Source organism: Astyanax mexicanus, chromosome 11 (genome assembly GCF_023375975.1).
Source record: "Astyanax mexicanus isolate ESR-SI-001 chromosome 11, AstMex3_surface, whole genome shotgun sequence".
Taxonomy (NCBI): Eukaryota; Metazoa; Chordata; class Actinopteri; order Characiformes; family Acestrorhamphidae; genus Astyanax; species Astyanax mexicanus.
This window is the reverse complement of record NC_064418.1, coordinates 35,500,272-35,516,581: the sequence shown is the minus strand read 5'-3', so window position 1 is coordinate 35,516,581 and position 16,310 is coordinate 35,500,272. Positions and strand designations below refer to the sequence as shown.

Sequence of the window (16,310 nt, the reverse complement as noted above, 5' to 3'; positions counted from 1 at the left end):
TCTGTCTGCCTGTAGGCGTCAATGCGCATGCGCCCTCCGTCCCCCCTCCTCACCGGCGACGGCCATTTTCTCTCCGCTGAGTGCCGACCGAGTGCGGAAGTGGCTGAAAACTTAAGGGTTCCGCCTTTAGATTGGCCGCTGACCACACTGTGCTGCTCTTCTGGAGGCAGAAAGCTTTAATACCGGCTTCTAAAACAGCGCAGAGCGGAGAAATGGCTGGGAGGCTGCCGGCGTGCGTTGTGGATTGCGGCACAGGGTGAGTTTTCCAGCCGATTCCACAGTGGCAGTAGCAGCAGCAGCAGCTCTGGGTGTGTGGATGTGGATGTGCTCTGTTAGATCTATTATCTTCCAGTAGAAACCCGCTAATATACGAGCCTGTGGTCGCTTTTCCTGTAGACACGCAGCTCTGCTTTTGTCCACAGTGGACGGGGTGTCAGAACAGCTCTGCTGCTGGGGTGGATGAGGAGCCTGGGTTTGGGTGGTGGCTGTGTGCAATGCTAGGTTAGCTAACGTTATGAAGCCTGGAATGGGCTTTCACTGGCGAGATGTGTAGCTACATATCATCAAAACGCTTCATTCCAGCTCATGTTGAACATGCACACATGTTTACAGACTGCGACAGTAAGCGCAGTGTGCGGGTTTCCAGGTTTTATCAGGTCAGGATTCTCCTAAAAACCCACATTGCCTGATAAATTCTGCAAAACTCATTCTGAGTGGCGCCGCGCATGCGCAGTCCAACTTCCTAATTTTACTGACAGTCAGAGCCGCTTCCTGCTTCTCGCTTTTTGCTCCATATATGGTCGTGTTTGACGTTTGGACGGGATTTTAGTTAGGTTAGCTGTGTTTTATTCTGTCCTGCGGCAACAGACCGTGTTTAACCAATGGTAAAAGGGTCGGTTTTGTGTTTGTAGTTTGTAGTGGTGTTTCTGAAACTGAACTTTGCGCTTGGTTTTGGATGCTGCTTCTCCTCAGCACTGAAGCTAACCTAGATAACAAACCCAGCTAACGGCTAATTCTATCAAATATACAGCAGCACCAACCCCAGCCTTGTTATACCCAGCATATATAGCATTGTTATAGTATTTAGCTGCAATATAGCTACCTGACAATAACACAACCACATTTTATACCTCCACCTTATACTGCTCTGACATACTCAGCACTAAAATAATATCACAATATCTCAGGATATTGCTGTGATAACAAGAGTGACTGTTTGCAAGTTTAGCATGACTGTAGAGAGTGAAGAAAAACATTTATATGTCCAAAACTATGTTTAATTAAAATGTCTTTTTAAAAGGATATAATTGCTTTGTCATGCAATTGTACACTGTCTGGCCAAAAAAAAGTCTGCACCTGGATTTAACTAAGCAAATGAATGAGGTCAGCTGACTACCTAAATATATTGAATATAGAGCAGGTTATTCCATCAATGGATTTTTTCTTTCCTGATTGCACGAGCATATTCCAAGATGACAATGTCAGGATTGAGCTGGAATTGTAAAAGAGTGGTTCCGGGAGTATAAGATCAGCATTTTTACACATGCATTGTTCACCACAGAGTCCAGACCTTAACCTCAATGAAATATTAGTGTGTGAGCTTTTTTTCAGCCAGGCAGTGTAATATCACAGTATCTTAGGATATTTTTGCGGTAACAAAAATTACTGTTTGCAAATGTGTCATAACTGCAGTAGCTGGAAAAAAGTATATATTTACCAAACTGTGTTTAATTAAAATGTTGTATTTAAAGGGTATAATTGATTTTTTTTTCATTATGTAACTGGTCTTAAAATGGCAATAATATAGTTTATTAAAATAATTTTGTGACAATATATCATCCACAAAAATTATCATGGAAGGCCTATCCCTAGTTGAGATTTTCAACAGATTGTAACAATAAGTAAGTCAATCATCTAACATGTCAAGATACTAATAATGCACTCCATATACCCAGGATTGAAGTAAAATTAATGATACTGTACAGATATGCTCTGTCTCTAGTCAATATTTCATGGGAAATGAGAACAGTGTTATTAAGGTCTAACCGTTACACGACCTTATTATATTATTACACCTTATAACCAGCATTAACACTCTTTTATCACTTAATTTTATTTTAATACCGCTTATACACTCTATACCTGTTGTACCCTTAATATTAATTAAACCAAACTCTTAACTGCATAGTCATCCTTTATACTACTATAACTGCTGTTTTTCTCAGCACTAAATAAACAGCATTGTTTAGCAATAGTTTTATACCTCAGTCTTATTTTCCCCAGACATACTATGCCCCACACTAATAAAGATTTTGTACCACCTGTGATTATACTTTCATGTTTATTAAACTCAACATTAACAGCAGACACAACCCTATTATATGTAGACTTATAGCTTTTCTCTCCATATTATGCTATAACTGCATTATACTCTACATTTATACATCATTTACTCAGTACTCAGTACTCAGCAGTAGTACATGGTGTATAGCCATATTATTCTATTAAGCCATCATCATTTACTCAGTACTCAGTACTCAGCAGTAGTACATGGTGTATAGCCATATTATTCTATTAAGCCATATACTCAGCATAAGCGTATGCATAGAGATTATACAGCCTTATTGTCCTGCTCAGCCTTATACTGAGCTTATAAAACCGTATTATCCTGTCCAGTCTTATTATTCTCAGCACTAACAAGGATCGTTCGCAGAGTTTGTATTTGTTAAACAGTATATGATTGCTGTCTTGCAAATCCTTGTATTTCCAAAATAGCAACTTCACAGGAGAATTTTTTTTTTTCATTTTTAATTAAAGTAAAATTAAATTGTTTTATTCCAAGTAATTTTGGACCATTTTATTGCTCTGTCAATATTATTGTCAGTATTGTTCATTTGAAGCTACCACTTTTAAACTATGCCAAATACAGAAACAAATATGAGCTTTTGGCGCAACAGCAGCAATATTAAAACGCATCCTTATATATTTAGTGACAGTACTTGGCTCTGCTTGACTTCAGCTGTTGCTAAAGGGCCTCTTTCTTTCCCCTTTTCCTTCACCTCATCTCCCTTTTTGCACAATATAGATTTTATCTGTTCTCTGTAAAGTTGTTGATGCATATATACTTTTATACTGAACTTGGTATGTGGTGAAGGCTGTTCCCTCTGAAGTGTCAACATGTTGAGACTTGAACATTCCTCACTGCATACCTTTCCCTCCACCCCCTTCGCTTTGAGCCATTACAAGCATCTGTTCAGAGAATGGATGGGGAAGAGTAGGCTGTTTCTGTAGCACAGATGTGTGTGTGTGTTTTTTTTGTGTGTGTGTGTGTGTGTGTGTGTGTTTGTGTTTGTGTGTGTGTGTGTGTGTGTGTGTGTGTGTGTGTGTGTGTGTGTGTGTGTGTGTGTGTGTGTGTTTATGTGTGTGTGTGTGTGTGTTTGTGTGTAACCCAGTCTGAGATGTGTGAAAGCCTCACATCCTCTCTCTGACCTGAACTTCTCTGCATGGTCTGCACCACTGCTTTTTATAACTCATAACGCAATGGAGAAATTTGACCAGCATCAAATCCTCGTCATGTTGAGGCTGCTTCTGCTTCTGCTTCTGCTTCCCTCTTCAACTCTTGTTCTGAAGAGTCAGGGCTGGAGTAATGTTTGCTTTTAGTATTTTTAGTTTCCTGACAGTGCACAATTTTACAGATGTGCTGTAGTCGAAGTGTGGTGGTCACTTCCTTAGATAAATAGACTTATGTAGAGCTAAGATTTTTGGTCCAGTTCTGATCTAAAGCATGAATATTTTATTACACTTAAACAAACATTTTAGTGCAGCTTTCCATCCATTCCAGTCCAAAGCTAGTTTATTTTAACCTAAGAAAATGTTATCTTGACTGCTCAATCTTTTGAAAACTGACCTGCTCTGTTCACTGGGTGCTCTGTAGTTTGGTCTTTTAGATGCAAATGCTTTATAATGACAGGGGAAATATATACCTCACATCATTTGCCTGGACTTAAGATTGACCAGGAAACCAGCAAGGCCTTGTTCCTGTAAGGTGTGTTGTAGCTTATCAGGTGTGGTTGCTTGTTTTGGATTCAGGCCAGTCTGAAATCAGAGCTAAAGCATGCCTGTCCACAAAGACTCACTTTAATGCTGGAAATATAAGTGGTGTTCTCAGATTTGAGGTACTGAATGAAATATGCTTTACAATAAAGCCTAACTGGACTTTGTATTGTTTTTGACTGACTGAGATGTTTAGATTTAAGTTTAGGCTAAGTCATCTAGCTCTATTAGCTAGGTGTTATTGTATCCTGATGAACTTGGTAACAGTAAGCTTTACTAAGATTTGATGGGGTATGTTAGATTAATGATATATTTTTTGTTTAATACCTTTTGATAGTTTTGAAAATCTGAGCATCCTCGGACTGTGTTCCATTTAATTCAGTGTCGTGTGTCAAATCTGGGAATTATGTCGCACCCAAATTAACAGAATTACAGTTAAACATTCAGATAATTTCCAAGAAATAGTTAGTTAAAGACTTTGAGGTTTATCCTCACTGGTTGTACAGTCTTTTTGTCTTTTCTTTTTGTTGAATCCAGTAAAAATACCTGTTGATAACAACCCATTACACTGTATTTTGCACATCCAAACAATGTTAAAACATGTTCACAGATAGAAGTGGGACAGGTATGTTGGTACAACTGATAAAGTAGCACACAAATAGATTAGAAGTGCTATTAAACTCTATGAAACTTCTGCTTTAATTACTGTTGGTAGGAATGTTTCAAAATCTTCTATGGAAAAAAGTCTTTATGGAAATCTATATGGATATTATATGGATGCCTAATATGAATGAATTCAGTAAAAATCTTGACTCCAAACCGATTGAATTTGCATGTTTGACTGTAGCATGAAGATAAGGAGGATGAAATTGGTTCAGTAGCTCTTTGTTGGGCAGTGGCCTGTACGGTTTGAAGCTGAAGAGCCTGCTCTGCTCACTGTGATTGGTCGGCTATAATACACCAGAAATAGGTCTCTTACAGCTACAGAACATCCTCTTGCTGTGTGTTATTAGCAGAATGTCCTAGATGAGCATTAGTGTGTAATGTTGTGAAACTAGAGGTCAGTGTGTGTGGTTAGTATGATGCTGGGTTTGGGTTGTGCAAAGGTGTAGATATAAGCCATAGTGCACCACCCTGCATATTATGACAGCTGTTACAAACAGAACGTATTTAGAAGTTGGTATTAATTAAGTGTTAAGTAACTTCTTTTGATTGTGATATGTATAACTTGTAGCATCAGCATTAGCTTCATTACATACACATATAATCCAGTATTTTAAATACTATTTTGAAAAGTGTACAAAAACCAAGGAGTAAAAATCATAGAGCATGTTGCATGCATGGTACAACGATACATTTCAAAAAATTTCACCAGATTTCAACAGATATTAATAATCCACATATAATGTCATGATAATGACAGTTCATTTGAATCCAAGATTGCAGTGAAATAATTGATATAAGATATAAAAGATATTATTTTCTGATGGTTAATCATGTGCCACGCAAAATTATATATAATGTCACACACGTTTTTCCTTTGAATAATGCAGCGAAAAACAAAAAAGTGTGATGTGACTGGTATGCAAAGAGTGAATCAGTATAATATGCAGCCATAGTCCACAGTCGTATGATGTTGAACTTTTTAAGAAATTCCTGCTTTAAATTCATGTGTTTGTATTAATGGCATTTATAATAGATTCCTGCTTGTCATTAAATTTCATGTGTTTGGATTAATGGCATATAATAGATATAATAGAGTTGATTGTCAACGACCTAGAGCAGGAACGTGCCTTGAACATTTTCACACCTACCTCACTTCCTCTGACCCAAGATGAACAGTTTCAGGGTAATGTGTGCATGAACTGCTCAGCTCACTGCTTTGTCTTGTTTTGTCGCTCTCTGTTTCAGGTATACTAAACTTGGATATGCAGGAAACACAGAGCCTCAGTTCATCGTCCCCTCATGTGAGTACACGTATATGAAACACCGTCATGCTCAAGACTGCCATTGAAGTCGGGGTGGAATATTTAAAATGCATGTAGTATACTGACATAGTTTTAACGAAAGTGGGGATTATCTGAGAATATTGTGGATATTGCCTTTACTTAAAGAACACTGACTAACTGCATGTTTTTTAACCATTTTACCCAGTGTAAAACCACAGTTTAGTAGAGAAAACCCAGAACAGCTTTGCGATTGGTGAGGTATCTGCGTATGCGGTCGTTACACAAGATTAGGAACCTTTTTCACACTGATATTTTTAGCTATATATATTTATTTTCTCCCCCTTTAGTCATGCATTAGTCATTGGAAGGTTATGTTATTCATAAGCATACTGCTGTATATGTATATTATATGCATACCAGAACAAGATTAACTTAGTTCAGAAGAAATAAATGGAGCTTTCGCTCAGGGGCTAATTTGGTATGCATGGTTAATAATTTGGATGTCTTATCCATCTGCCTAAATGGTAATATGGAAACCCGTTATTATCTGTTTGTTGCACTTTGATTTTTTTTTTTTTCAAAGCTACTTTATGTATTTTATTTGTATCCTGTGTGATTATGGACTTCAAATTCTGTCACTAAACATTTTTATATACATTTATTCTCTGTATTAATTTGTAATACACAGTACAGTCAGTGTATAGTAGTTTGACCAGCTAGATATAAAATCAGAGACAGAAGCTGGCACATCTGTTGCTGCACAGTTTGCGTTGGTCATCCTCTAATCTTTCATCAGTGCTCACAGGACCATGTTGGCAGGATTTTTTTCTGGTTGGTGAACTGTTCTCAGTCCATAAGTGATACTGTTTAAACATAAGTGATAGTGTTTAAAAACTCCAGCAGCACGGCTGTGTCTGATCCACTCGTAAAAGCACTACACACACAACCACCATGCCAGTGTCGCTGCAGCCCCACCCATATAATAGTTGGTCAGTCAGGGTTCATACGGTCATGAAAATCCTGGAAAAGTAATAACATTTGAAAATGGCAATTACCAGGCCTGGATAGGGTTTGGAATAATAAAAATACCCAGAACGTTTTGGAAAAGTTTTGTTTGGTCTATACATTTTTCGATGGAGAAAATATATTTTGAACAAACACACCAGCTCAGAGTTAATTCAGTAATTTAGGCCTACACACTGGAGCTCTCAGGATCTGACGCACATTTTATTATTAAAGTTTGTGTGTTAACATTTTTATCTGATTAATTTTGGGCCTACTATAACACATTTTGTTTATAGCTTAAGTTAATTTTAGGTTTTATTATCCATGTCTGCGCTAATGTTGTAAAAATGGTATGTTCATGAAAATTTGCCTCGAAGGCATGGAAAAGTCTTGAAAAAAATCATGGAATTTTATTGGTTAAAAAGCGTATGAACCCTGGTCTGTAGTGGTCCTGTGGGGCCCTGTAGGGTCCTGATCATTGAATATAAAAAAAACAGAAGGATTACAGTCTGTAATTATAGAACCACAAAATGCTCAGTAGAGCTGTTCTTTTTTTATTATTATTATTCATACTAAATCATTCCTTGCTCCTGTCGCTCAGGCATTGCCATCAAAGAGTCAGCTAAGGTGGGTGATCAAGCCCAGAGGAGAATGATGAAGGGAGTGGATGACCTTGACTTCTTCATCGGGGATGAGGCCATTGACAAACCCACTTATGCCACCAAGGTAATTATACTACAGTCCCACACAAATCCAGAGTTCTGTGCTGTGTGTAAAACAGTATGATGTAGCTACATACAGAACAACTGCTGCTCTCCACTCTTAACACAAGCTCTGAACACAAGCACTCATTGGACAATAAGTGTATCGTATGCTTAAACCTCGAGCGTCGTGCCATAACCCGTCTCTCTTTGTTTTGGTTTGAAGTGGCCAATTAGACACGGTATTGTAGAGGACTGGGATCTAATGGAGAGGTTCATGGAGCAGGTCATCTTTAAGTATCTGAGGGCGGAGCCTGAGGACCATTACTTCCTACTGGTGAGTAATGAACTACTGAAGTCTCTCCTGTGTTTTATATATCTCTGTGCATTTGTGATGATTAAAAAAATTATTTTTGTTTTCTTTCAGACCGAGCCACCTCTGAACACACCTGAGAACCGGGAATACACTGCAGAGATTATGTTTGAGTCTTTCAATGTACCAGGCTTGTACATCGCTGTGCAGGTACACACACACACACACACACACACACACACACACACAAACATTGGTCTTCAGTGTACTAGTTATGTACTAGTGCTGGGCAGTATATCTGATGGGGAAATTGGAACCGGTATGCATTTTTCTCATACCCCCAGACCACTAGAGGCGCTGCAGAGCGTTAATGAAGTCTGATTTCTTCATATATTGTGTAATTTGTTGGGATAAAATAAACTCAATTATCAAAGCCTTTATTTAAAGTCTTAGTGTTTTATATTGTACTCCTAACAGTACAGTAACTCACAAACTAATGGTAAAGCCCAGTCATACAAACAAATAAATAAATATAAATAATAAATATACAGTGAAAGCGTCAAAATCTTGAAAAATACCATGATATAAACCATGAAACTGTCAGTATCTTGAAAAAACAGTGATATACATTTTTGGTCCCGCCCAGCACTGTTATATACTATAACTGCAGTGTGTCTACATTAAAGTTCTGTCTTTTCTTTATGTGTGTTTCTGTGTTTTTAGGCTGTCCTGGCTCTAGCAGCTTCCTGGACCTCTCGGCAGGTTGGAGAGAGGACTCTGACTGGTACAGTCATCGACAGCGGAGACGGAGTCACCCACGTCATCCCTGTGGTCAGTGCTTCATCTCTTTTCATTATTTTTTATTGGCTACATTTGCTGATCCAAGGACAGTGATCACCATGCTGGGAGAATAACTGTTTTAATAAGAGAAGACCTTAATTACTTAGGATTTTAATGGCCTGCTAAAAAATGTAAAATATGTAAATGTAATATTATATTTCCAGTGGATTATTGTTGGAAATTATTAAGGTTATGGTTGAGTAAATTTTCCATCATCCCTCTCTGCCTGGAGTTTTTAAATGTGGCATACTATTTGATAAAAAAAAGACTGTATTCTACTCTCAGTGGTTTTAGTGGTTCAGATTATTATTATTATTATTACTATGAAAAATTGATTTCTTCATTAGCAGAGTAAAACTGTTCCACTAAAACTATTTTAACAACAGTAAATAATAAATGTCTAAATTCCTGATTTTATTTTTTTAAGCTTTAAAAATAACCTCCTTGATCATTTAAACACTTTTTTTGTGTTGATGTTTGTCTTTTAGGCGGAAGGTTATGTTATTGGCAGCTGTATAAAGCACATCCCCATTGCAGGGAGAGACATTACCTACTTCACACAGCAGCTGTTGAGGGAGAGAGAGGTGGGCATTCCACCTGAACAGTCTCTCGAGACCGCTAAAGCTGTCAAGGTAGGTGTATTTGTTTGTGAGTCACTGTACTTTGAGCTTGAGGTATGAAGCAATGTTGTTGGCATATAAAAATAGCAGATGCCTTTGTCCACTTGTAAAATTGCTTTGTTTTCTTTATGTAAAAACTATTTGAATATTATATTTTATTAGAAGCTAAAACCCTACAAAAATGTTAGCACTTGAAAATCCAGTCTGAACCAAGGTTCTTGTGTTTGTTGTATTGTATATATTTGATCCAGTTAGTTTTGGTTTCACACTGCAGTTTTGTAATATTAATTAATCTACAGTTACAGTAGATACAGAAGTCAACAGTGTAATCATGTTTGCCCATACTGCTGTGTGATGCATGCACACAAAGGGGAGTCTGATTTCTGCACAGCACTGGTTCTTTTTCTTCTTCTATTGTTTATTTGGTGATGATAGACTGCCTCAGCTTCCTGAAAGTCTGAAGCATTTAAAAACAGAAACATGGCTGGTATGATCTGAACCGAGACCAAATTTCCACTATGCTTTACAGCACTTTTCACATCTGCTGTTTGGTTTGGATAAAACTAAAAAGTCAGAAGGTCTGGACCAAACAATTTAAATGTGCAAGCACCCTTACAGTTACATAGTTTTAAACTATTGTGGCTCTAAAACTTGCAGAAGGGAAAGCCAAATTAAGTCTATAAAGTCTATAAACTTTATAAATATTGCTCTGCGTACAGATCTAGTACAGACATAGTTATGTCTTTCTGAAACTGATGTAGGTACATTTTGTTTCTTTCTGTGGAAACATTTGGGACATTATGTTAAAGCTGAACTTGGTTTCGCACAGTTTAGCGTAATGAAGCTGTTCCCACAGGCTTCTAGTCTTTCCGATAAGCCACTCATTTTGACCTGGCCTTTTTTTTATGTGTTCTGCACAACAAAATGAACTTCAGAGGTTTATCTAAAATACATATAAAATCAGTATAATACTTAAAGTCTTTAACTTTTTAATGTGTGTGTGTGTGTGTTCTTTCTGCAGGAGCGTTTTAGTTATGTGTGTCCTGACCTGGTGAAGGAGTTTAATAAGTACGATACAGACGGCTCCAAATGGATAAAGCAGTACACCGGCATCAATGCCATCAGCAAGAAAGAATTCACCATCGATGTTGGATACGAGCGCTTCCTCGGTCCAGAGATTTTCTTCCACCCTGAGGTCTGCTGCTACTGCAGCTCTGACACATACGCAGTATTAATAGAAAGTCTGGGATACATGAAACGGGAGCTTGATAGAATAACGTTATGTCTGTGTCTGCGTTTCTGACAGTTTGCCAATCCGGACTTCACTCAGCCAATCTCAGAAGTGGTGGATGAGGTTATTCAGAACTGTCCCATTGATGTGCGTCGTCCTCTCTATAAGGTAAAGCACAGAGTGTCTATTGGTTCCACACATATGAGCACCTGCATGCAGTTTACTCCCAGTATGAGGACAGTCCTGATAATTGTGCTGCTACACATTATAGAATTTTGTCATGGCTGTAGCAAGCATCTTTCCAGATCTTTATATCAAGAATTTTTTTTATATCTTTATATCAATAGTTTTTTTCCCCATTTTCTGCCTAATTTACACGGCCAGTTACCCAACCCACTCATTAGGACTCCCCCTTAGTGATCATTAGTGATGCCCCAACACCAGGAGGGTGAAGACTAGCACATTCCTTCTCCGATACATGTGAATTCAGGTAGCCAGCACGCTCGGAGGAAAGCGCAGTGACTCGGTTCTGATACATCAGCTCACAGACGCCTTGTGCTGATCAACATTACCTCTTGGAGTGATGTAAGGAGAGAGCTCCATCTACCCACCCAGAGAGAGCAAAGCCAATTGTGCTCCCACAGTGCTCCAGTAGCCGATGGCAAGCTACATGAACAGGATTCGAACCGATGATCTCCTGATCATGGTCACATTTTGAAGCAAGACTTACAAATTCAGATCAACTAACATTTTTAAAGTTATTTGTAAGTTTTGTGGGAAGTTGTTAGATGAATCTTTTTGAAGCACTGATGGTTATGCAAACATGCACTTTGACACATCAGGTGACAAAAGCTGTTAAACGCTTTGGGAAGTGTGCAAGACTCTCATAAAGTCAGGATGTTCTACCAGGACTGCACAATATATAAATTTAACATCATTAATGCAAGTTTATGCAGTCACATGGCAGGACATGCAATGCCACATAAGGCAGTTTGTATCAAGCATGTCATTGTACATGGAAAAATCATGTTTTCATATATTCTGACAGGTCTGCCAGAATCTACTCAAAATAATTTTACTCGTGTTAAATTGGAAAGTTTTTTCCTTTGTCCATATTTTTGTGCTATTTATAGCAAAGGAAAGATCATATTCTCATGTTTTCTGACATATCTACCAGAATCTGGTCAAAATCATTTATTTTACCCCAGTCTTAAATTGAAATTTTCCATATTTTTGTGCTATTCATAACAAAGGAAAAATCACATTTGTTCTCATATTTTATGACAGATCTTCCAGAATCCTCTCAACATCTGTTATTTTACTCCAGTAAACTAAACTGGAAAGCATTTTTGCCATTTTCCATATTTTAGTTTTAACATTTTATCAGCACATCAAATCATTGGACGATGACTCTATTGTTGTATTATTAACACACTAGACACACTTGCACAAAGCATACTTGTACCATGAGATGATGCACTAGCATGTCATGAATATTCATGAGTAAGAGCTGAAAACCTGTCGTTCTTGCTTGCTCACTTCTTCACTGAACTAAAACAGCCTGAAACACAAAAAAACAGCTCACAGGGCATTAATTTATTCATACTAGAGACCACCAAATTTGTATGAAAAAAGAAAAGAAAAAAACGAAATGAAATGAGATCTAAAATTTTACCTGTGTGACTTTGTTCCCACCTCTGATGTGGAGAGGTAGTGAATTTAAAAACTACAATATTTTACAAATGTGTGTTTGTTTTTGTGTCTTCTTTGCAGAACATCGTTCTTTCAGGAGGGTCCACCATGTTCCGTGATTTTGGCCGGCGTCTGCAGAGGGATCTGAAGAGAACCGTTGATGCTCGTCTGAAACTCAGCGAGGAGCTCAGTGGAGGAAAATTAAAGGTATGAAGGAGAATTAAAACATCAGTATCTCTAGCCCAATTAGGACATGAAACCTTCTCTAACATAATCTATAACCAAATGTGTTTGTTTTTGTTCTGTTTCTGCTGCAGCCCAAGCCCATTGATGTGCAGGTCATTACTCACCACATGCAGCGCTATGCTGTGTGGTTCGGAGGATCCATGCTGGCCTCAACAGTGAGTTACCTCCATTTCATAATTCAGTGCTTCTCATTCAGTGCTTCTGGTCCTGGAGGTACTCTGCCCTGAATATTTATTGCTTTCTCTTTTCCCAACACGCTTGATTCAACTGATCAGTTAATTAACCAGCCCTTTCAGAGTTTCAGGGGTGTGTTAAATCAGGAAAATCATTAAATGTGCAGGACAGTGCGCCCCCAGGACCAGGACTGAAAAGCTCTGCCTTATCCAAACATGGCTACTTTCAGTACTGAACTTTTATGGTATGGGAGCCACAGTTTAGTGCACTCGTTTGCTATACACATTATGTAATATTATGGTAAATACAGTAACAATTTCATATAATTAAAATGTCAGGTTTAGGCACAATCCCATTTTAACACTTGGCCCTACGACTTACCCCTACCCCTTGTTTTCTAGTGTATCCCTTCCCCTTGGAAGAGAGTTAGAAGGTTAAAGGGTGAAATCCTCCACCCTAATAAATGGAAAAACCTTTCAAGCTCTCAATACGTCATCAGGAGCGCTAAAGTTCAGTAACCTAGCTGCTGCTGGATAACTAGTTAATATTAGGGCTTTATCGCATGTGAACCAAACTCTAATTTTTTGTACAGTAACACCACTATTGCTAACATATATTTATAAGAGCATTTAAAACACTGGTAGTAACAGGTGAGAGCACTTTGTTTACAGCAGGTTTGTAGAAGTAATTATATAAACCCTATATGTGTTTGTGTGTGTTATACATTTAAAAAAAATCTATAATCTTGTTTGGTGCAAATATAATCCACCTTAATCCACTATGCACTTAATATATAAGTAATAGAGGGTTCGTATGGTCAAGGAAAAACCTGGAAAAATCATGGAAAAATAAAAATACCCAGAAAGTTGGAAAAGTCATAGAAATTTGGTCTACAAATCTGTGTTTCATTTTATCGATGGAGAAAATCTATTTTTTGCTAACAAATACGTTAGCTCAGAGTTAATTCAGTAATTTAGCCCTACACAATGGAGCTCTCAGAATCTGACACACAAATTTTATTAATAAAGATTGTGTGCCAGATTTATTTTAGGCCTTAATCCATTTTGATTATAGTTTTAGTTGATTTTTGGTTTTATTGTCCATGTTTGCACTGATGTTTTAAAAATCATATGGTCATGAAAAAATGCCCTGTAGTCATGAAAAAAGCATGGAAATATTTTGATTAAAAATGTTAATTTACGTTAATAACACCCTATTTGTGTTTTCTTTCTTCCATTGCCATTCCAGCCTGAGTTCTACCAGGTGTGTCACACCAAGAAGGACTATGAAGAGATCGGCCCCAGCATCTGTCGTCACAACCCTGTCTTTGGCGTCATGTCCTAAGAGTTGACTGACCTTAGGAAAGTCCACATTATCTCTCACACATGCATACATTAACACAGGAGTTGGGGGGCGGGGTGGGCTTGGGGCAGGGCTGGGGAAATGGAGCGGGCAACTGGAGAGAAAGAGAGAGAGCTCATTTCGGTTAACACCAAACCTGTCTGCTGGATCCAGATGATGAATGGTTTGTTTATTTGTATTTCTTTTTCTTTTTTCTTTTTTTTTTTGTTATTCCCGGTACAAGGGGAAAAATGCGGTTAATAGACCAAAATGACTCCAGCTCTTCTCTGCATCTCTGCTCAGTAATATGCGGTAGTTTAAAAAAAGGCGAGCGAGTTTGGAAACATTAATATTGACATTCATGTTGGTGATCATGCGGAAGACATCGCTGGCATTACTCACGTTAAAAGCATGTGGGAGGGGTGGAGGGGTGATGGTTTATGAGAGAAAGAGAGTGAAAGTGAGAGAAAGAGAGAGAGAGATGACTGATGACAGGACATATAATCTAAAAAGAAGAAGTTAACCTTGCCAGTCTTCTCCCCCTGATGTTCCTATTTGATGCCACATGCCCATTATTGGGCCAAACAGGGGGGGAATTCAAACCAGATAAAAAACATAATGACTTTATTTCACATCATCGATTATTTTTGTGCTCTCAAGTTAAAAAAAAAAAAGAGAATCTCTATTACCTTTATGTATTTTCATTTTTTTTGCCTTCTCATCAAAATTAGTTTTAAATAAGTGACTGCTTTTACCTCCAATCGAATCATATCTCCATGTTCCTCAATATTAAAAAGGAAAAAGCATCTATCAGTGATAGGACTATGATAAGCTTGAACGGGAAAGACTATCAGACCAGTATTGCTAACTTGGTGGATTTTCTTTTTTATTATTATTATCGAACATCGAATTACAGCAGGTTTGGATTTGTAAATGAAATGCCTAAAACATTCCAATAAAGGCTTAAAATGGTTTCTACAAAATTGCTTTTCTCTTTATTACTTGATCGTTTCTGTTCCTGCATTACACTGAAGATGAGTTACTGTCTGAAATCTCAGCCACTCACTTTAATTAGCTCCTAGTTCTGTGCAGAGCTGTATTAAACCATTTGCCCATTTGAGACAGTTATTGCTGAATTCATTGTTATGGTTATGGTCTTCCTTCCTTCAATTATTTATTTATTTATTTATATGAGCAGAGTGATGCAACTAATCTACTGTAGGCTTATTGGATCTGCTCTCAGTACCAGACTCTTAACAACAATGGTGCTACAAAGAATCTCTGTGAGAAATGCAATAGAAGAACCATGTTTGATATTATAAAGAACTATTTTCATCAAAGAAATGACTGTTTAAGAACAGTAAATTGGTGAGAGGTCTTTACATTCTCCACAAATACTCTCTCAAACATGTTTCAGTATGGAACCAAAAAAAAAAAAACAAGCAAGGATGTTCTTTCTGTATTGATAGAATTTGGCCTCCACTTTTAACCCATCCCTCTAGTGAACACATACACATACACAGTGACCGTGATTACTACTGTGCCCAGGGAGCAAAAAGGGTTTAGGACCTTGTCCAGTGGTCCAACAGCAGCAGTTTTTTGGCTATGGGTATTGAACCAACAACCCTGCCATTAATAACTAATAAGTTTTTATAGCACATTCATTTTTAAGAATATGATGAGTTTATTTAATTTTAACAAATTATAAACCTTTGACAAATAATCAAGAGGAAGATGGATGATCACAAGCCATCAAACCAAACTGAACTGCCTGAATTTTTATACCAGGAGTGACATAAAGTTATCCAAAAACGATGTGCAAGACTGGTGGAGGAGAACATGCCAGTATGCACAAACAATTGTGATTAAAAACCAGGGCTATTCCACCAAATATTGATTTCTGAACTGCAGCCATTTTAGCCAGTTCTCTTTTTGCAAATAAATGCTCTTAATGTTGTCTGTAGTTTATAGAATAAAACAACAATGTTCATTTTGCTCAAACATATACCCATAAAAAGCAAAATCAGAGAAACTGATTCAGAAACTGAAGTGCTCTCTGATTTTTTTTTTTCCAGAGCTGTATCGTCATACACTACATTTTAATATCAGATCTAAACTGGGCCACATTTAACACCTTCACTTCAC

The 16,310-nt window shown here is 37.6% G+C and overlaps 1 protein-coding gene across 1 annotated transcript; it reads left to right on the top strand.

Moving 5' to 3' along the window:
* The first annotated feature begins 58 nt into the window (after positions 1 to 58).
* Positions 59 to 15,148, top strand: actr3 (actin related protein 3). Its single transcript, XM_007261055.4, has 12 exons — positions 59 to 256; positions 5,965 to 6,020; positions 7,609 to 7,733; positions 7,935 to 8,045; positions 8,136 to 8,231; positions 8,745 to 8,852; positions 9,350 to 9,493; positions 10,503 to 10,676; positions 10,788 to 10,880; positions 12,486 to 12,611; positions 12,722 to 12,805; positions 14,073 to 15,148. Exons 1-12 carry the CDS (start codon positions 213 to 215, stop codon positions 14,166 to 14,168), a joined length of 1,257 nt encoding a protein of 418 aa, XP_007261117.2. The 5' UTR covers positions 59 to 212; the 3' UTR covers positions 14,169 to 15,148.
* Positions 15,149 to 16,310: the final 1,162 nt, after the last annotated feature.

Bases quoted from the DNA above. Each gene is read 5' to 3' on its own strand.
- actr3 (XM_007261055.4), top strand. From the start codon at position 213: ATGGCTGGGAGGCTGCCGGCGTGCGTTGTGGATTGCGGCACAGG. The intron at 6,021-7,608 runs GTGAGTACACGT...CCTGTCGCTCAG, and splicing joins TCAGTTCATCGTCCCCTCAT to GCATTGCCATCAAAGAGTCA. The intron at 10,881-12,485 runs GTAAAGCACAGA...TCTTCTTTGCAG, and splicing joins TGCGTCGTCCTCTCTATAAG to AACATCGTTCTTTCAGGAGG.